Source organism: Mus caroli, unplaced genomic scaffold (genome assembly GCF_978045245.1).
Source record: "Mus caroli unplaced genomic scaffold, Mus_caroli_1 scaffold_2, whole genome shotgun sequence".
Lineage (NCBI taxonomy): Eukaryota > Metazoa > Chordata > Mammalia > Rodentia > Muridae > Mus > Mus caroli.
This window is the reverse complement of record NW_028227257.1, coordinates 59,205,104-59,226,510: the sequence shown is the minus strand read 5'-3', so window position 1 is coordinate 59,226,510 and position 21,407 is coordinate 59,205,104. Positions and strand designations below refer to the sequence as shown.

Genomic DNA, 21,407 nt, shown 5'->3' with positions numbered 1-21,407 from the left:
GGAAGGACTGCCAGTCTGAGACACAGAAAAGACCTTTGGCCTTACTTTACTGGGGACTTTCCAGACCTGCTGGGGAGAGTCGAAAGTGGGAGGCAAGCTATTCTGACTTAAACATGTATGAATTCATTATCCTATTTCGATTTTCTATAAAGCAGGTGCTTGGCTTTGAACGCTCTAAAAACACATTTGAACCAAGGAAATCTAGAAGTACCGAGATAATTCTCAAACTCAGTGACACTCAGCTTCTGTCCAAAACCATGTAATTTTGCAATTTGCCATTAGTAGAGACAACAGCCCATACCAACTATCCCAGGGTTTAGTTGAGCTAACTCATTTTCCACAGTCAGCTGTCAGTCCCATTCTCAGAGGGGCCCTGTCTTTTGACTCCTCATTCTCCTGTTGCAGGTATAGCCATGAGAAGGCAGAGGTCCCTTTACACAGCTCCCTTCTTCCCTAGGCACGGCACACCAGGGGCCTCACCATGGCACACACAACTCTGCTGATGTAGACAGGGCTTCCTCGAAGGGCACAGTCTGTGGATGGGTCAACCTGGAAGTTCAGGCTCTTCTCTAGCAGCTCCAAGCAGATATCTATGATATTCTCTTCAAACTGCAGGGGATGGGGAGAAAGGGGGCGTCACATTCTTGCCGTGTAGGGACAAATAAAGAAATAGACAATCTACACAGTTCAGATCCCCAGGGCAGTGTAGAATAAAACCCAATTGCAAGGTAGTGTCAAACAAAACGGCTATGATCAGCTTCCCAGGAAGGTGCATGGTTTCAAAGCTACGGTAGCATAACCCACTTGGCATATATGTCCTGAGAGCCAAATGTCTCATGACTCATTTGAAGTAACTGTTGCTACTGAGGTTCCACCCCCCACCCCCAATGAATTTGCCTCATTGGAAAGTCTATTTTTGCCTCTTCCCTCTCCATCTCCACATTCTTGAGGGCCCTCAGGTGCTCTTACTAAAGCCGTCCCTTTTCTTCCACACTTAACAACCCAGCTTATCATTGGCAGCCTACTAAAGGGAGAGAACCAAGCTGCCTTGGCTCACACCTCTCGGTTCTGGACTGACCAATCACAGGTGAGTTCTGGAACACTGTACATGCCCCCCCCCCATGGGCGTGTCTCCTCTGGTTGTCAAACTCAGTTAATACAAGGTAATTGAGACCTATCTTTCCTGCCTTAGTGTTTGCTCTGTCAGTACAAGATCTCTTTACAACACTCAGCTCCAGACCTGGCATGGAGCTCGGTACATAGTACCCCACATATCTTTGTCAAATGACTATAAACAAATTCACTTACTCTTGTGGAATCGTGGTCAATAAGTACAAATAGGCTTCCATTGCCTACCTTCTTTAGGGAAATCACTTCTCTAGTTTACAATGTTTAAAAGGTGTTATAATTTAAAGAATCAAGGTCAAAGCCTCCTTGAGGTGTCCTCCAAGTCCCTTAGATCTGGCTCTGTTGTGAAGCAGTTCCCTCTGAGATTAAAACCTTAAACCTTCCACCGTAAAGCAAAGTTTGTTGTGACACAGATTGTTAAAGGGGAGGTGAAACATTCCATCCTGTAGAGAAGCTCAGAAAGTTAATAACTCAAAGGCTTCAGGAAGTCCCTGAAACTGAAGAGATTCTCTAGGTCCCTCCCTCCCCAAGCCTGTAGAAGCAGTAAGGGCTGCTGATACACACTCTCAGACAAGCTGAGTCCTAGAAAGAGACAAATCATTTCTGCCAAACTGCCTAGAAGAGGCTCAAACCAACAAGCCTATCTGGAAAGACACTCTCCAACCTGTCCATCTGCCTGCAGGCCATGCAGTGTGTTCCAGGTTCCCACTCTTGTGAGCTGTCACCCATGCTGGGATGGGATTTTGTCGATACAACTGTATTTGAGTCATTTCTGCTCCTCTAAGTATCTCATCACTCATAAGTGACCCCCAATAAAACTCTTTGGTTTACTAAGTTAGACTCCAGTGATATCTATACTTTGGTCTGTCATGGGTTCCCTACCTGGAATGAGTAGATCTTTGTTCCTATCTCTCCAGCAGTCCTATTATACAACAGGCTCCCTTCTACTTCTCCAGCCTTTGACCTTGACAGACTCCCACCCCTGCCATTTGTGCTCCAGCTAGACCAAATTGTAATCTTTGCCAAGATGCAGCCCTCTGGCCTTTCCATCCTTGCACATGCCTTCCCTTGTCCTTTGCTTGACTAACTGAGCTCAAGCACAGCATCTTCCCTCCCAGGAAGCTTCTTCAGAATCTCTTGTCAAACGAAGAGATTCCCCTGAGTGTTCCTGGTCCCCAGAACACGCTGTCCCTGTCTCTCAGTCTCACAATTCCACTGTGTGATAAGTAACTGTTCACAAATCCCTCTGTGCTGCCTTTATTTCCACTCTAACACTCACGGTCCACCCAGTACTGAGCAGATTATTCAGTATTTGCTTGATGAAGAAGAAAAACAGAAAGGGAGGGAGCCAGAGCTCCAAAACCTGCCTCTCCTCACTTCTGCCTCTCATTGATGACAACACCCTTAGATGCCCACACTGAGTGAGGATTTGGGACCAGTTGAGACTGCTACATCTTCCCTGGGCTGCAGATACCTTGGCTATGAATGAACCTAATAGTCATGTATTGAGAGTTCTATTTTGGGCAAGACACGGTGAGGAGCCTTTATCCAAGTGATCCAGGGCTCCATGAAGACCTCCATATTGTCCCAGCTGTCACCTCTTCTGAAAGGCCAAAGGCTTCCTCTGCTCCCTCCATACACCCAGAACTGGGGCTCAGCTTAGAGCAGCTTCTTCCCTCCCTGACCTTGGTCTTCCTGGAGCACCTGGCTGGGACTAAAGGTCAAACAGGAGGTAAGTGTTTAGACAGACAAGAGTTGTCAAGCTCTGCGATGAGTTCAGCTGTTTTGCATATGAGGTCACAAGACTACATGTAGAAAACAAAGTGAAGCAGACCCAAGCTGGTAGCAAGACTCACAGCAACCTTCATGTTCTAGATGTTCATTTTGTAATATTTCTTCACACAGGTTTTGTTTTTTTCATTTGTTTGCTTGGTTTTGTTTCCCACACAGGAACTCTGTGGCTTAGGTGAGGTATCCAAGGATGGTCTTAAACTTAAGATCCTCATGCGTCTCCATCCTGAGTTCTAGGATTACAGGGGTGCACCACCACACCCTGTTTATGTGGTACTGGGGATCAAACTCAGGGCTTTGTGCATGTCAGGTAAGTACCAACTGAGTCACACCCTCAACCCCCTGTTTTTCAGAAAGGACTTTTCTATGCATCATAGGCTAGCCTCGAACTAGAAGTTCTCTTGCCTCAGCTTCTCAGTCATTGGTAATACAGGCATTCACCATGGTAACCAGGTTTGCAAAGTTTGCTCTCTCTCTCTCTCTCTCTCTCTCCCTTCCTCTCTCTCTCTCTCTCTCTCTCTCTCTCTCTTTCTTTCTTTCTTTCTTTCTTGTGTTCTAACAATTATGTATTCCTTATAATGAAAAAAGCCTATTGTCAAAACAAATAAGCAAGCAAACAAACAAACTAACAGGCATTGGCATGGGGTCACGGAAGACTGTTCACCAGCTCTGTTTCTGGTACAGATGTCCAGGGGCACATACAGACTGCATATGTGTAATACTGTTTGATACTGGGTTCAGCAGCAGTGTTGTCAGGATAAAGTGACAGAGTAAGAGGTGAGACCCCACAGCAAACTCAGTGTAAGGCACAAATGTCAGATGCGATCATTTCCATTATGATTGCGCCCCACCCCCACCACCCTCTACTGCCCCGTAGCTGCTCCTCCCTTAAATCCTAGTCAAGTAGATGTGACCAGCAAAGAGCCCTCTCTCCTCTCTCTTTTGGCTGCTTCCCTAGCAACCCGAGGTGCTTCTCACACGGGCTCTTTAGTTAGCACAATCAGTTTGCCCTGTCTGGATCCCTTTCCCTAGGAGTTTGGGACGTATGTGGTCTGAGACTCACCTGCCCATAGTTCCAGGGGCATGGGCGGATCCAACTCTTGCTCCCTTGGTAGATGAAGCCATAATCGTTCACAACATACTCCTGCCTCTGGGGTTCACTCTCCAGATACACTGCATCCGCTGGGAATCAAAGTGAGAAGACACAAAGTAGAAGCCACCTTGTGCATTTCTTTCCAAACAGTCCCATAGAATCTGCTCTCTGGAGAGGGCAACTGGGGCTGTTCTGAGAGAAGCTGGTACAGGAAGGACCCCATGCTGAGGTGGGTTCTGTCCAAGCTTTGGACTAGTATGGTGAACAGTAGGAGGTTCATGAATGAAGTCAGAAGTGACCCTGAACTGTAGGGTGGATCTTCCCAGCCAAACATCCCTGGTCCAGTGATGTGGCAGCTGTTGATCATGATTGTACCTGCTTTCTGCCTCTATCCCAATGTTTGTTCTCTCTAGGGCATGGATACAAGCTCAGGAGAGAAGCCATGCATGAGGTCCTCCTGCCACTCAGACAGACCCTATGTTCCCGTGTTCACCTCTGAAGCCCAGTCTTGGAGGCCAAAAGTGTGTGTGTGTGTGTTTGGTTTTGCTGCTGTTGCTGTTGTTTGACAGGGTCTCATTCTGTAGCCAAAACTATGCGGTCCTGTGAAACTCACTATGTGGTCCTGGCCTCAAGCTACAGATGTGTACAAACTTGCACATATTTAAGCATAAGATAGTTCTATAAGGCTACACAGAGAACAGTAACAAGGCTTCCACTGAGAAAATGGAGCTAGGAGACTATCTTAGATTATGTAGACTTTCCTTTCCCCCCTCCCCCTATCTTTCTCTCCCTTCTCTCTCCATCTAAATCTATAATCTATAGCTCCCCTTTATTTTTTTCCTTCCCCTCCCTCCCCTTTCTTTTCTTTCTTTTTTCTTTTTTTCTTTTTTCTCTCTTTTCCTTTTCTCACTTCCTCTCACTTTTATCACTTGCTTCTTTCCTCAGATAATTCAAAATAGTGCGCATTTATTACCTTTAAAATTAAAAAGTCCAAATTAACTTAAAAATAGATAATGGCTGGGCGGTGGTGGCACACATCTTTAATCCCAGAACTTGGGAGGCAATGGCAGGGGGATTTCTGAGTTTGAGGCCAGCCTGGTCTACAAGGTAAGTTCCAGGACAGTCAGGGCTATACAGAGGAAACCTGTCTAAAAAAAAACAAAAAAACAAAACAAAACAAAACAAAAAAGATAATGAAGGTATATGTTAATGGTAGTTAAACATAATAGTTTTTTTTTTTAAGATCTTACTTATTTTGTGTATGAGTGCTATATCTGCATGTATGCCTGCATACCAGAAGAGGTCATCAGATACCAGTATTGATGGTTGTAAGCCACCATGTGGTTGCTGGGAATTGAACTCAGGACCTCTGGAAGAGCAGACAGTGCTCTTCATGACTGAGCCATCTCCTCAGCACCCCCTAATAGTAGTTTACTATTTAATCCAAACATAATTTAGAAATTCTAAATATGTAAATAAACATCAAGATCTCCCCAGCTTAGTTGTTGGAGGTCAGGTACTGAATCCAAGGGATTAAGGAGCTTATGGTGGCCAAGGACCAGGGCCTGGAAACCTGGTGGCACTGACAGAGAGATAGAGGTGAAGGAGCCCGAGCGGGTCCCTGCCCCACCTGGGCACCAGGGATTGAAGAGCAGGATGAACTCCCCCAGCTGGTAGGCAGTGACAAAACCCTGGTAGGAGTCGATCCGAATTTTCAGGAGGTATCGGCCCACGGCTGCTATGGGAGGAGCACAGAGGCTCACTTCCAGGGAGTTGGCCCTGTTGGCTTCCAGGGACGCAATCCAGGGGCTTGGGCCACCACTGCCTGTGAAGCTGAATACTGCCCGAGTCCCTTTGGCCAGATCGGGCAAGGGTCCTAGGAGGGAAGAATAATCAAGACTCTTTATGGTGATCTTCCATTCCTCTAAGAGCCTACTCAATGAACATGCACTAACACAATACACTCCACTTCATACATACATACATACATACACCACACAGATGCTCTACTTTATACATGCATGCATACATACCACACACACGCATATTCCACATATACACTCTACACAGACATTCTTCACTTTATACATACTTCACACACACACACTCCAGTTCACTTCACACATACACACACCACATGGTCCATTTCACACACACACACACCACATAAATACACAATAGATATCACACATATACACACATACCACACATACACCACACATACATACACACACACACACACACACACACACACACACACACGCCACACACACACACACCACATAAATACACAATAGATATCACACATATACACACATACCACACATACATACACACACACAAACACACACACACCACACAAACTACATATGTACACACATCTTGTGGGCCAGTTCCTCACCAGTCTCAGCCACAAACATGATACTGTCCATGCCTGGCTGGAAGCCCCGATTCTTAAAGTACAGGGTGATGGAGAATGCCTGGCCTCGGCGGACAACAAGCCGGTCAACACTGATCTCTTCCGTGTGGTGCTGAACATTGTTCTGGGAGCTCTGGAGGTCTGTGAGGGCCACCTCTAGTCCTGTGATGGGGCAGCCTGGGACAGACAAAAATCAGGGTTGTGAAGACCAGTCCAGTTTTGTTCACACTTATCAGTTATGCAAACTCCAGGAATTAACTTGGCAATTACACTTGAGTTTCCATGTTGGTAGAATAGAGTCTGTAACACTACCTTAATAGATCCAGGTCGGGGATCATATGAGATGCCATGCACACACACCCCTTTCTTTCCTCTTCCTTTCTTTCTTCCTCCTCTACTTCCTTTACCCTCTAGCAACCCCTTCCGTGCACACACCTGTAGGCACATTCGTTTTCTGACTAATTTATTTTGTAGGCCTGCCCAGATTTGATGCTCCCTTCAGCCCAGCCTTCAGATATAGCCTGATCCCCACTTCCTGGGATTCAAGTTACCAGTCTCACTTGTCCTTGAACCTGGGAGCAGGCTTCTGGGTTGCCTGCCTCTAGAACAGCTGCCCCACTTTTAGCAACTTGCTGGTTCTTTACAACCACCAATACCAAGTGTCCAGTGCCCTGATTGTCTGCATACTCAAGATCAGAAAGTCTTCAAGAGCTTCTGCCAAAACAGAGTAAACAAGGTGTTCTCTAGTATGCCTCTCCCAGAGGACAGTATCAGATGGCTTCTTGTTTGACTGTCCTCTTGCCATGGTCCCCAGTCACCTGAGTTCCATCAGGCTCACCCATCTCTTCAGCCTGTCACTTCCTATGTGACCAAGTACTCCCAGCCACCCCTTGCAGTTTGCCTGGGTCAGTTGTCCCTTTCCAAGGGCCCACTCTCCTCATCTCACCCTTAGTGACTTTAATAAGCTCTGAGCGTTTTCCTGCCCCAAGCATCTCTCCCACCACTTCCCTTACCATACCAGCCACCTTCCCTCACAGTTCATCACGCCATCTCTTTTGCTTTAAAAGTCCTAAGGGACTCTCTCCAGTCCGTCGTACATAGCACATTCATTAGCCGTACATGTGATATTTTATTCTCAATTCTCACCACTTCCAGAACTGGTCCTTTCCTCCAGGCAGCCTGTCTTCCTATTCTATTCCTGCTATGGCCTCATTTCAGAACATCCTCTGTCATAGTTAATATGTCAACTTGACACAATCCTAAACACATCTGGGAAGAGGGAATCTTAACTGAGGAACTGCCTCCATCATATTGGCCTCTGGATATGTCTATGGGGCGTTTTCTTGATTGATGGTTGAGGTGGAAGGGCCCAGTCCACTAGTAGTGGAACCATCTCTGGGCAGGTGGTTCTAGGTGGTATAAGATAGGCAGCTGAGCAAGCCGGGGAAGCAAGACAGTAAGCAGACTCTTGCATGGCCTCTGCTTCAGTTCCAGCCTCCAGGTTCCTACCTTGGCTTTCCTCAGTGATGGAGTATAATCTGTTAAGTCAAATAAACCCTTTCCTCCCCTAAGCTGCTTTTGGTCAGTGTTTTAGCACAGCAACAGAAAGCAAATGAGAACATCCCTCCACAGCTCAGCCAAATCCTACCTGTCCCAAAGACCTCCCTCCCTCCCTCCCTCCTTCCCTCCCTCCCTCCCTCCTTCATGAAACCTGCCTGAATGGGTCTACCCTTCTTCCCATTTTGTGCACTCTACAGCACCGAACTGAATCACTCTTAATCTTAACTGCTTACGCTGACTAGTTAATGCCTGTGTCATGCTCATAAGCTCATTTACGTCAATACATTTGTTCTTCTTGAATGTCTGTTCTTCTCAGCCTCAGCATAAGGAATTCAGATATTCTTTGGTTTTTTTTTTTTAAGATTAATTTATTGGTAGTTTATGTGCATTGGTGTTTTGCCTTCAAGTATGTCTGTGTGAGGGTGCCAGATTCTCTGGAACTAGGGTTACAGACAATTGTGAGCTGTCATGTGGGTGCTGGGAATTGAACCCATGTCCTCTGGAAGAGAAGCCAGTGCTCTCAATTACCGAGCCATCTTTGTTATTTCTTCTTGTGTCTCCTTCTACAGCCAAGGCCGGCTGCAAACTCTTGATCCTCTTTGTTCAGGCCTTGGAGCTCTGGGATGGCAGGTATGTGCCACCACACCCAGCTCTTAGCTACTTTTTGTCTGCTTTCCAACATTGGATGTAAGCTGAGGACAGAGATGTATCTGCTTTCTCTTGGCTGTGTGTCGATTAAAAAAACTAATGAACTAAATCGTTTGGCAAAGTCTAACACCCTTTCATGTTAAAAAATTATTCAACAAACTAAGGAGGGAGGGAGTCCCTTATTATGATAAATGGTATCTATAAAAGTCCACAGTTAGTCATATTTAATAGTGAAACACTAAACACTTTCCTGTTAAGATAAAGAACAACTTAAGGATTTGTGTGTTCTTGCCTGCTCCTGTCTTGTTAAAGACAAAGTGTGCTGGAGGTTTCATCCTGGATCATTAGGCAAGGATAAGAGATCAAAGACATTCAGATTAGAAATAAATAAAGTCATCTCCATTCACACATGATGTAAGAATAATAATACTCCAAAATTAGAATTCACAGCAACAAGAGACTTCAGGATGCATGCAATAACAATATGCAAATTCAACTGCATTTTCATATACTTACAATGAATAACCTGAGAAAAATGTAAAAGTAATTTCATTTATAGTAGCAAGAATAGTAACACGTTTCCAATAGAATGCAAAACTTTTTCCACAAATTATCACTTAGAGAAATTCATTTAAATAATGGAAAAATGTTCCATGTCCATGGGTTAGAAGATAGTATCACTCAAATGTCAGTATTATGCTACTGATAGTTGACTCTGGATTCAACACAATACTTATCAAAAACTCAAAAACCCAACTGCCCACCCCATTGATAATACCTACAATGTCAGCCCCTGAACCTAAGTCTCAGGGAGACTCGTAAAAGGGAGGAGAGATTGTAAGAGTCAGAGAACCAGGACACCTGCTGCTAACTGGTGTCTTGTAGACATGACAGAGAAGCTGGGGGAGGGGAGAATATCAATTTTCTTCAGGGAAGAGCTCTACAATTGCTTAGCCAAGCCAATTCCAAGTTGTCAGTCCTAAGCACACGTATATACAAGTAACACTAAATGACTTCAGAAGGTTTTGTACGTATGTTAATGTATCCGTGACAATAACAACTAAAGAAGAAGCGATCATGAGTTTCAGAGGGCTGGTGGCATGGGAGGGGTTGCAGGGGGATAAAAGTCTCAAAAATGTTTAATTGAACATTTTAAGCTCAGCTGCCATTTTGCAGGAATTAACAAGTGGATCATAAAATTATGTGAGGAGAAGAAGAAAGGATCCATAATAGTCAACACAATCTTTTTCTTTCTTCTTGGAGGGGAAGGCTACCAGAGTATCTTGCTATGTAGCCTAGAACTCATAACAGTCCTCCTGCCTCAGCCTCCAGTGTGTTGGGATTACAGTCATTCACTATGTTCAGCACTAAGGCAATCTTAAAACAAAGGGCTTGCACATCTACACTTTAAGTTTTACTATAAAGCTAGTAGTAATCAAGGCAATGTGGGGGCAGCATTAGCATGGACACAGATCAGTGTATATGGGACAACACCAAATTCACTCAGGTGGGGTTTAAAAATTAATTTTATGTAACTACACTGTAGCTGTCTTCAGACACACCAGGAGAGGGAGTCAGATCTTATTACGGATGGTTATGAACCACCATGTGGTTGCTGGGATTTGAACGCAGGACCTTCAGAACAGCAGTCAGTGCTCTTAACCACTAAGCCATCTCTGCAGACCCTCAGGTGGTTTTATATGTGTGTATTAAACAGTAATAGTATAAGAAGAGGCCATGAAGCCGGGCGTCATGGTGCACGTCTTTAATCCCAGCACTCCGGAGGCAGAGGCAGGCAGATATCTGAGTCCGAGGCCAGCCTGGTCTACAAAGTGAGTTCCAGGACAGCCAGAGCTATATGGAGAAACCCTGTCTCAAAAAACAAACAAACAAACAAACAAACAAACAAACAAACAAACAAACAAGAAGAGGCCATGAATGTGAAAGGGATGTATTAACACTAGATGTAAGGGAAAAAGGACAGAAACCTACCTACTCCATCCTGGCCTTGATTTAAAAAAAGGAATGGACCAGATTAATTGGTGTAATCCAACACCCTTGAATATAGAAAAATTCTCTTCAAAAAATGGTGTTGGGATAAATGAATATTCACATGTGAAAAATGAAGTGTCAGGACTGTCAGCTCTGTAGATAAGAGCACAGGATGCTCTTGCAGAGGACCCAGGTTCAGTTCTCAGCACCCACCTGACAGCTCATAAGTCCCTGTAACTCCAGGTCCAGGGGATCTCATGCCTTCTTCTGACTCCTGTGGGCACCAAGCATACACATGGTGCCCATACAAATATCCAGGGAAACACTAATACATATAAAGTAAAGAAATAAATACTAGAAATGTTAATAAAAAAGAATGAAGTTCACTTCCCACTTCGCTGATATAAAAAGAAAATAACTCAATGGGTCAAAGATCTGGATGTGAGAGCTAAAACCCATAGAAGAAAACAGCTACATCCTCCTCATCTTGAACTAGGCAACGGCCTCTTAGTCAGGAGAAGCAGAATCAGTGGGGAAACTTGAGTAAGTTGGACTTCACAGAACTTAACAACATTTCTCCTTTAATGTTATAATAATGTGAAAATATAATCCACAGAATGTGAGGATGTATTTGTAAATCATATAGCTAATAAGGTATTTGTAACTAGGTAGATGGATGGATGGATGGATGGATGGATCAATCCGACAAAACAAAAATAAGGAGCCCAAATGGAAAACTGGGTACCTGTATCTAATAAGATGGCTCACTAGTGAGTAGGTGAAGCACGTATTGCATAAGGCTAACAACCTAATTTTATCCCTGGGACCCATGTGGTAAACGAAAAGAACCAACTCCTGAAGATTGTCCCATGGCTGCTAAATGCTCCTTATGGCCTGTCTCCCCACCCAATGTGGGCACCAGTGTGAATAGATCTTTCTCTAAACGAGATAGGAAAAAGACACTAAGCACATGGAAGGACGCTCAGGTTGTTAGGCAAACATACCTGAACTGTTACTTCACACCTGTGAGGATGCTATGGTAAGAAAACAGACACTAGCAAGTGCTGGCAGGATGCAGTACTTTGAGACACTCATACTTTGCTTGTGGTTTTACAAAATGACACGGCACTTTGGAGAACACTAGCAGTTCCTTAAAATGTTGACCGCAGTTATCATATGATCTAGCTTCTTACAGTACACCACCATACAGTGAACGTACACACTCACACCAAAACCACATGCAGATGCTGATAGCAACATTATACAGGGATACCTGAAAAGTTCAAACAACACAAATATCTACCAGCTGATGAATAAAGAATATGGACTTGTGTAAGCTGAGCACATTACAACATGAATGGACCTTAAAAACATTATAGTGTTGAAAGGAATCAGACCTAAGAGGGCTCATTTTGTATGATGCCTTTTCTATGAAATGGCTGCAGGATTTGAAAATAGATTAAGGACCTGAATGCCTCTCTTCTCTTTCTCCTCCTCCTCCTCTTCCTCTTCCTCCTCTTCCTCCTCCTCTTCCTTCTAAGACAGGTCCTCTCTACATAGCTACACAGTCTTGGCTGTCTCGGAACACATTCTGTAGACCAGACTGACTTCAAACTCTCAGAGATACTTCTGCCTCTGCCTCCAGAGTGCTGGGATTAAAGGCGTGCACCACCACACCTGGCTCTGGACCACTTCTTTCTGAGATGATGATGTTTTGAGACTAGATAATCATGACACTTTCAGAACTGCATGAGCACACTTAATATTGACTTGACATATATAGGTGCATAGGTTCATGGACATGTTTGCTAATTGAAGAATTCTCTATCTTATGTAAAACCAGTTGCATTTATTTCATGGTTTAGATTCTCTCAGTAATTTATCTGGGTCCTGTCTACTATCTAGCCTTTACCACACTTTGTCTTATGTTAAACACAGCTTTGTGTCTCAAGGCAGAATTTCTTTCATTGCCCAACAGCTGCTGTCCATTGCTGACTTTCACTCATGTTCAGAAGAACATCCTAGCCTTGCCAATAGGAAAATAACTTGACTTTTTCTGATAATAATGAAGAAAAGAAGGAGGAAGAGGAGGGTGAGGAAGAGAAGGAGAAGAAGGAGAGGAGGAGGAGGAGGAGGAGAAGGAGGAGGAGGAGGAGAAGGAGGAGGAGGAGGTGAAGGAGGAGGAGGAGGAGAAAGAGGCCGGGTGGTGGTGCACGCCTTTAATCCCAGCACTCCGGAGGCAGAGGCAGGCAGATATCTGAGTTCAAGGCCAGCCTGGTCTACAAAGTGAGTTTCAGGACAGCCAGGGTTATAAAGAGAAACCCTGTCTCGAAAAAGAAGAAGAAGAAGAAGAAGAAGAAGAAGAAGAAGAAGAAGAAGAAGAAGAAGAAGAAGAAGAAGAAGAAGAAGAAGAAGAAGAAGAAGAAGAGGTGCAGGAGCAGCAGCAGCAGCAGGAGCAGCAGCAGCTCATCCCTTAGGAGACCAGTTGACTGAGCAAAGAGCACTAACTGGCTCAGGTCTGTGCATGACTAAGGTTACCCATCAGGTGGAGCAACACCTGCCTAACAGGAAGCACTTCAAACACATCCTATTCTCCAGAGACACTACAGGCCAAGTCAACCTCCAACTATGACACATGGATGCTCTGCACCCAAACATTGTGCTTAGCTTTCATTTTCATGACCAAACAATATTCCATTATTTTGAAATACCATATTTTGCTTATCTATGTTCAAATGGTATGTTCATTTTTGATTAGAGTACTTCTTGAAGTGAGGAGAGAAAGAAAGAAATAACAAGGAAGTAACCGGGGAAGAACTTACAAAGTTGGTGATCATCATAACTATCTAGAGAGACATTTCCTCATGAGTACCCAGAAGCACGCATAAGGACGCTGACTGTAAAACTGCTTCTCTATCTAAAAAAAAATGGGGATAATCTAAGCATCCATTAAAAGAAGACAAGATGAATAGATCATACACTGTAGAATACCATGCAAAATGGAAACTGCTGAGAGGTAGACCTAATGCTACAAGACATGCTATTAGTGAAAAAAATAAGTTTATATTTATATAGTATGAGAATATCTGGATTTGTAACATGTGTTGATCCAACTGATTACATTCAGCACTTACACAAATGCTAATGTCTCCACCAAAGACTGGAGACAACAACGGTTATTCAAGATGAAGTTGAGGTACTTAGAACTTTACCTGCAATCATTACTTTATTTTACTCTAATTCAGTCCTCATATATTTCCTTTGTAATTGAATTTTTACATTTTACATAAAATTCACGAAATAGTAAAATATTTATTATATTGTTTATAGTAAATAGAAGTGACCTTGTCACACTGGTAGAGTAAGTTAAAATGCATCCCTTAGAGTTGGCTTCATGTAATCATTTCATCTTCAGAGTGTTCTTCATCTAGACAAAAGAGGATGATGTAAACAGAAAAGGATGATGGGAAAAGAAAAGACAGGAGGATTTATAGAACTTTAACATGGTCTGAACCCTGACACGGAGGCAGGAAGCACAGAAGAGACTTGGCCAGTGTGAAGAAGTTAGCTAGTGTCACAGGACAGGAATCCTAATGCCCTAATGCCCTAATCCCTTGCCTTGCTCATCCACTCTATTGTGGAGGAGGCATGGTAGCATGCAGCCGTGTTTGCCTTCACCCTGCCTCCTGGTTCTTAGGGGACCAATGAATCCTGAGGGCTCTTGGCTTCCTGCCTAGATCAGCTTATTATTGTCCTTATTGTTTATCCAACCTCCTGCCCTTGATGTCTCTGGATCTTCACTGTCCCCATTTTCTACCCACCGCGTGTGGCTTCCCTACCTTGGGCCATGGTGGCTCCTCCTGGCTCCTGGGCTGCTCCCCCACAGACAGCTGGATGGATTGGAGCTTCAGGAAACTGATCCTGGAGTGGCTGCTTCCCCTTCCATGCCGAGGCTCGAGAGACACTGGAGGTGGGGCCAGCTGCTGCACTGCCACCTCTGACAGGGCAGAGCACAACTGGTTTTCTCACTTGTGCTCTGCCCTCTGGTTTTTCTTGGCAGTGTTGCACAGCTGAGAGGAGGTGTGGAGGCTGTGGTTCCATCAGGGCTTTTGTGCTATTGGACTTTCGATAGCTCTCGGGCAGTGGTGCTATGGTCAGGGAGCCAGGAGGAACTGGTGAACAGATGGGGCCTCCATGGGGATGAAGGGGACTGTGTCTCTGCGGGAAAGAGTGTCAGGGCCCGAGTTGTGAGACTATTACTCCCAACCAAGAGAGCCTTGGCCAGCCCTTGCACTTGAGCCCTCTGTTTCTGGAGTGTAAGCACAAACAGAACCCACTCTGGACTGTCCTTGGTATGACTTTTTTTTCAGGCAGCGGCACTATTTCAAGTGAGACCTTCCAGGCCCACAGTGAATCTCAAATAAAACTAGCAGAGGTGGGGCTGGAGAGGGAGTCCAGAAATTAAGAGTGTGGGCTATTTTCCCCGGGGATCTGAGCGTGAGTCCCGGGATTTTCCTGGGGCAGGGGAGGCTCACACTGTATTAAATGCCAGTTCCAGGTTATCTGGTGTCCTTCTCTCGCCTCCTGCAGGCACCAGGCATGCATGTGGCACATACATACATACATACATACATACATACATACATACACATAAAATTAAAAGTTTTTAAATGAATGAAAAAGACAAGATAAGAATGTAGCTTCCTGATAAAGTGATCCTCCCTCAATACCCAAGGCACTCAGAGAGGGGGTCGTGGGGGGCTATGTTGTATTAAGGAGCAAGTCAGAAAGGGCGAAGATAAAGCAGGATCCTGTGTGAAGAAGTGGGCGGGATACCCACCCACTCTGCCTTTCCTCCCTTGACTTACTTCTTCCTGTGTCTCCTGATTTCTAGGTCCTCTGAGGAACTTATCCATAGGGGTCATTTTCTTTCCTGTGTTTTCAATTCTCTGTGGCTAATCAGCTTTTATAACGTACAGACACATAAATACAGTTCTCCAAGGTCATTGGTTTGCTGCTGTGCTGGGGATTGAACCCAGGACCTCAAGCATGCTGAGTGGCCACCTGTGGCCCCAACTCACTTTCTAACACATTTGCACACACCTTCAGTACTCAGCTTCCCTCAGCCTATTAGCCCCTGGGGCTGCTGCCTTTCCTCCCAGTTCTGTCTGCTCAGTGCTCGTGTACTGCTTTGCTCTCCCCGCTTCACCTCCTCCCATCTACTTTCTGTCCCCAGTCCCCTGACACGTCTCATCTACTCCCTCTGAAGGCCAGGAACCCTTGCCTGCTTTTATCTTGAGGAACCTTCTAGAACTCTGAGCATGCAGACCCTTCTCTCTTCCACTCCTTCCCTCCCGTCCCTCTCTTCCCTCCTCTCTCTCTCTCTCTCTCTCTCTCTCTCTCCCATTATCTCTCCTCTCTTTCATTTCTCTTTTTATTTCCCTGCCACCACCTAGTCTGTCATTTTCTTCTCATGCCCACATTGGTGCTCCTCAGGGCTGTCTCAGGAACTCACCTGTTCTCCCTCTACCCTCCACCCCATGACTTAGGTGATCCCCAGAACTGTGACCTGCAGTCCCCTCTTCTTTGCCAACTTGTGATGCTTGACGCCCAGTGCATCCAAGTGATTCCTTCCCTGCTTTCTCTTAGCACAGCTGCCTTTTCTCCTGCGTTTCTGGTCTTGGTGGTGAGGATACTGCACAGAGGCCATGAAGGTGAGATCAGGGCCATTTCTCTTCTCGGTGCCTCCCTTGGTCCAGATCAACCCCTGATTAACTCCACATCTGCCTCTTCCCCTCGTGTCCCTCAACTCTGCTTCACTGAAATACCAGCTTGTCTAGATAACAACACCTCGACGACTTCCCACCCTCCTTTATCCAGATTCTTTACTACTGATTTTGTCTGAAGAGCCAGTTCAAACAAACAGTCCCCTGCTCAAGATCCAACAATGAATGAGGTCTAAACTTCTCAGCATCCCCACAAGCCATTGAGGATCATCTTTCTCTCCCCTACTGGATCTCAGGTAGGCCAATGCCCCCTCAGTTCTCTGATGGAGACCTCTCTCTCTCTCTCTCTCTCTCTCTCACACACACACACACACACACACACACACACACACACACACATTCTCTGTCTTGCCTACTTTCTCTATGCCTCTGACTAGATCATCATCCTAGGAAGCCTTCCAAACATTTTCTACCAAACTGGAGTTTGAACTACTAGGCTAGCCTTTGAATGCCGCAGAACTCCATTTAAAAAAAAAAAAAAAAGAAAGAAACTGGTTAATTTTGTATCTAAAATATAGCCACTTGCCCATTTCATATTAGTTGCCTGGTGGAGTGGATAAATTGAAAGATGGCCCAGGCATGAACAAAGGATCAGTCCCTGAACCACGGCCACACGCAGAGATAAGAACAGGCAGAGGCAGGAAGATGAGCAGCGGCCAGGGTGAGCAGGACTTGAGAGTAGTGGTGGCTGAGCACAGTGAGTGGCCTGCCCCTGCCTCCGGCCCTCCCCATACAGTTACCAGAGTGGGTAGGGCCAGAAGCTGGGCCCTGGCATCTCTAACAAGCCAGGCTTGGCTTCCTGTCCTCAACAAGCCAATTAAACAGATAATAGTGAAAGGAGTCGTTAATTCAATGTGGCCACACTGGGAAAACAAACAAAGATATCCAGGGACACAAACCCTTCACGTTCGTATTTGAGACCTGATATGAAGTTCAAGAAGTTTGTATAGGGAGGGATGGCTCAGTGGTTAAGAGTACTTGCTGCTCTTGCAAAAGACTAGAGTTTGGGTCCCAGCATCCACATGGAAGCTCACAACTCCAGTAACTCCACTTCCAGGGGGCACAGTGCCCTCTTCTGACCTACATGGGCACTGCACTCAAGTATACAAACCCACACTCAGACATGCATACACAAATAGCAAATTAAAATAAACGTGAAATATTTTTTATAGTTTTTTTTAACACAGGGTCTATAAAGCAATTTTAATTCTGGGTAAATCATTATTGTTATGTGTCGATGAAACCTGGGACAAGACAAGTCTCACTCAGTACCTGTGACTCCTCCCAGCTCTCCTCACCCCTGCCTCCTACCCTAAACCTCTCCCTCTCAAAGGCTTCTCTTCCCCAGCCTAGTCACAAATCTATGGCTAATCAGTCCCGTTTTGGCCTCTTGGCTAGGGCACATCTCTCAGTCGGCTGCTCTGCTCTTGTGCACGCGCGCTCTCTCTCTCTCTCTTCCTCTCTCTCTCTCTCTACTTTCATGGTCCACTTTAGTCTGCCTGCTATGTTCAGCCTGGTCTCTTCCCTTTGCCTGCTCCCTCACTCATCTCTACAGTAAGAATGCACTCCACACTTGGGGAGTGCTCATGTCTGTCTCCTCTCATTTCACCCGATTACTTCTTTAGGTAAAGACTGTATAGTGAATATTTGAATATTTGTAGGTTTTATTATTTAAAACTACATGGAAATATTTAAGGAACATAAAAGAGAAACCACACTGCTGTTGGCACCATGAGCACCACCGCCCAGTGAGCTTCTTTCTCCTACCTCCAACATTCATTTTATTTTCTTTATTTTTGAGATTATCATACACTTACTCCATCCCCACCCACTTTCAAACTCTCCCAGATATTCCTCATTGCTTTTTCAAATTCATGGCCTTCCCCCCCCCCAATAACTATCGTTAATGTGCATATATGGATTTACATACATTCCTAAATACAGCCTGCTCAGTCTGTCTAATGTTACTTGCATGCATGTTTTCAAGGCTCTTCCCTGGGGCAGACTATCTCTCCCACTCCCAGCATTCCTCAGTTGCCTGTCATTGTGTAGGTTTGGGACCTGTGGGCCTGTCCTCTGGTCCCTCAGTCTGCCGTGGCCCGCCTCCATTTTGTCTACCTATTGTTGTAGCCCTCATTCAGCTGATATTTTAAAATAAATATGCATAGCTAAGCAGCCCCAGCCAAGGTGTGGTCTATTGTTTCTTCTCCAAGTCTCTCCAGCAGGTTCGTCAGAACTGTGTGAAATCTCTTTCCTCACTGGCTGGCGCCAGAAGTCAGACTTCTCTGTCTTCCAGCGTAAGATTCCTGGAGATATTCCAATTCCTTGGAATTCATTGTTTCACAATCTGATTGTCAAAGGGTACAGGTGTCTTTTAGAGTATCTTCACTCCTAGGGCAGTTGTAATACCTGGAGCAGAGGTCGGGGCATTCATGTCCATCCTGCCCAGAGAATTTATGGTCAGGAGGCACCTGTGTATGGGTGCCACTGGATCAGAAAGGGGAGAGGAAAAAACCACAGCGGGACAACTCTTTCAAAACTGCTTCCTGCTGCAGAGAGCTGTTCTTTAGCTTCCCAATAAATTTCGTGTGCCCTTCTAAAAAAGAAAGAAATCAACAAAAGATTAAAGGGGGGGGGGGCGGTTGGAGAGATGGCTCAGCAGTTAAAGAGCACTGCCTGCTCTTGCAGAGGCCCCAGGTTTGGTTCCCAGCACCCACATGGAGGCTCACAGCCATCTATAACTCCAGTTCCAGGAGAGCTAATGTCCTCTCCTGACCTCTACAGGCACTAAGCATGCACACAGTGAACAGGTATACATGCAGGCAACAACCACACACACAATTTTTAAAAATAAAAATAAAAAGGAATAAAAGAAAGAAAACCCCCACCTCTGCGCCCCAAAACAAAGAAAGAAAGAAAGAAAGAAAGAAAGAAAGAAAGAAAGAAAGAAAGAAAGAAAGAAAAACAGAGCCACAGAGGCACAGAGTCCATCTGGGACCAGGAAAGCAATAGTGACTCTTTTGCCTGGACCTTGTATCTGAATAAGACCTGGGCTAAGCCGGGCGTGGTGGCGCACGCCTTTAATCCCAGCACTTGGGAGGCAGAGGCAGGTGGATTTCTGAGTTCGAGGCTAGCCTGGTCTACAAAGTGAGTTCCAGGACAGCCAGGACTATACAGAGAAACCCTGTCTCGAAAAAACCAAAAAAAAAAAAAAAAACCAAAACCTGGGCTCTGTGCCCAAGGAGGTAATTTATAGGTTTAGCCTTCCATTAGGTTCCTGTAGACCATTAGTCACTGGGTGTGGGGGAAGTATGGGGTGACAGGGAGGTAGCTCTGATCCCAGCAGCATGTCCCTTGTTCAGAGTAGCTGGGCTAAATCCATGAGCAGCTGACTTTCCTCTGTGGACTGAGGCAGGGCTGTGTCCTTGGGACTGGGACACCTGAGTAGATCACTTATCTGTCACCCCCAGGGAACAGGCCAGATCAACCAGGGGCATGAGGAGGAAGCGCCAGACCTTTCTAAGACCCAGAGAAACCTGGGAACTGATTCCAGCCTTGCCAGGAATTTCTGGTATGCCCCTGAGAATGTTCTGGTCTCCTGGTATGTAGCTCCTGGTTTAGGTCTAGGGAGATGGTGCTGAGGGTCTGATGGTGCTGAACCACAAAGGTCAGCTGGAATCAGAAGACCCAAGTGAACTTTTTGCCCCCCCCCCAACCCTCAGAAATAGAGGCACCAAGAAAGTAAAGGGATTAGGGTACCTCACACTTTACTGTTGAATCCACTTTCTCATCTGACCTTCACAGCAACCTGTAACTGTCATTGTCACTTCATATCTGGGGCATCTAAGGTCTCTCCATGGAATCCAGAGAACTTTGGTTTGTTTGACACATTGCTACTAGGTATCATGGACCCTGAAACTCTCAGCCTAAATGTCTCACATACCCCAAAATTCTCAGCCCAAATGTCTTGAGCAACACAGACTCTATCCACCCTGTCTAGACAGTCTGGAGCTGTGCAGCTGGCCTGACATGTGCCAACTCCTTGCTCCAGTGCCTGAGCATTTCTTTTGCCACCTTTGCCCACAGGAGTCCCTACCTGGCTTCATTGATTGGCTCCACTGGGTTGCTGTGAAGTAAAGGATATGGACTCTTTGGATTCTAATCTCTGGGTGTACCATGCAATAGAATGAACATCGTACTCTGGGCCTATGGGATGACCCACTGGAAAGGAACTTTGAGATAACCTAGCTCATGTAAGCAAGGAAAGGAAACAAAACCAGAGGGTTTGCAGAGAGAGAGAGAGAGAGAGAGAGAGAGAGAGAGAGAGAGAGAGAGAGAGGAAGGAAGGAAGGAAGGAAGGAAGGAAGGAAGGAAGGAAGGAAGGAAGGAAGGAAGGAAGGAAGAAAAAAAGAAAAGAAAGGAAGGAAGGAATAGAAAGAAAAGAAAGACAGAAAGAAAGGAAGGAAGAGATGGAAAGAAAGGGTAGAAAGAAATTAAGAAAGGGTAGAAAGAAAAACATGCCACTGAGTGTGACTTTTAAAACCACTTTCTAGGTAAGAAGGAAGTCACTTGAGAGGTGACCGGTGAAAGCAGAAATGTCTAGGATACACACACACACCCTTGGAGGCACAGCTTAAAGGAAACCTGTCCATACCAGTGCCTCATCCAGGAGAAGACTGACCAAACAGAGAAGGACATTTGTAAGCAAGGTATTACATTTCTGAACAAACCAGAAGGTAGAAGCCTCCCAGAAGTCAGCTGTCACAAAGTAGTGACACAAATGCCCAGGGATGCTCATAGGGACAGGTACAGCTGGCACACTGGGTGGAGCAGGATGTGCAGGCTCCTACTCTTGCACCAAGCAGCTGGGTATGGGAAGGGCTGGGGAGGAACAGGCTGGGGACCAGCCTGAGATAGAAAACATGACAATGACTAAGGTAAGCAAATAAGCAAAAGAACTGGGCGAGGAGGAGGTTGGCAGCTAATGAGG

General features: G+C 45.4%; 1 protein-coding gene across 3 annotated transcripts in view; it reads right to left on the bottom strand.

Annotated features, from left to right (window-relative positions):
- Nucleotides 1–14,565, bottom strand: part of Tgm5 (transglutaminase 5) — a 38,856-nt gene extending 24,291 nt beyond the window's left edge. Inside the window, exons 1-5 of one of the 3 annotated variants that reach the window (XM_021156274.2) lie at nt 14,471–14,565; nt 6,414–6,608; nt 5,643–5,888; nt 3,983–4,101; nt 481–609 (exon numbers count right to left, since the gene is read on the bottom strand). In XM_021156274.2, the coding sequence (XP_021011933.1) occupies nt 481–609; nt 3,983–4,101; nt 5,643–5,888; nt 6,414–6,608; nt 14,471–14,480 (699 nt within the window). In that variant the 5' untranslated portion in view covers nt 14,481–14,565. The remainder of the gene's footprint in view (nt 1–480; nt 610–3,982; nt 4,102–5,642; nt 5,889–6,413; nt 6,609–14,470) is intronic. The other 2 variants (XM_021156275.1, XM_021156276.1) reach the window with 2 other exon arrangements.
- Nucleotides 14,566–21,407: the final 6,842 nt, after the last annotated feature.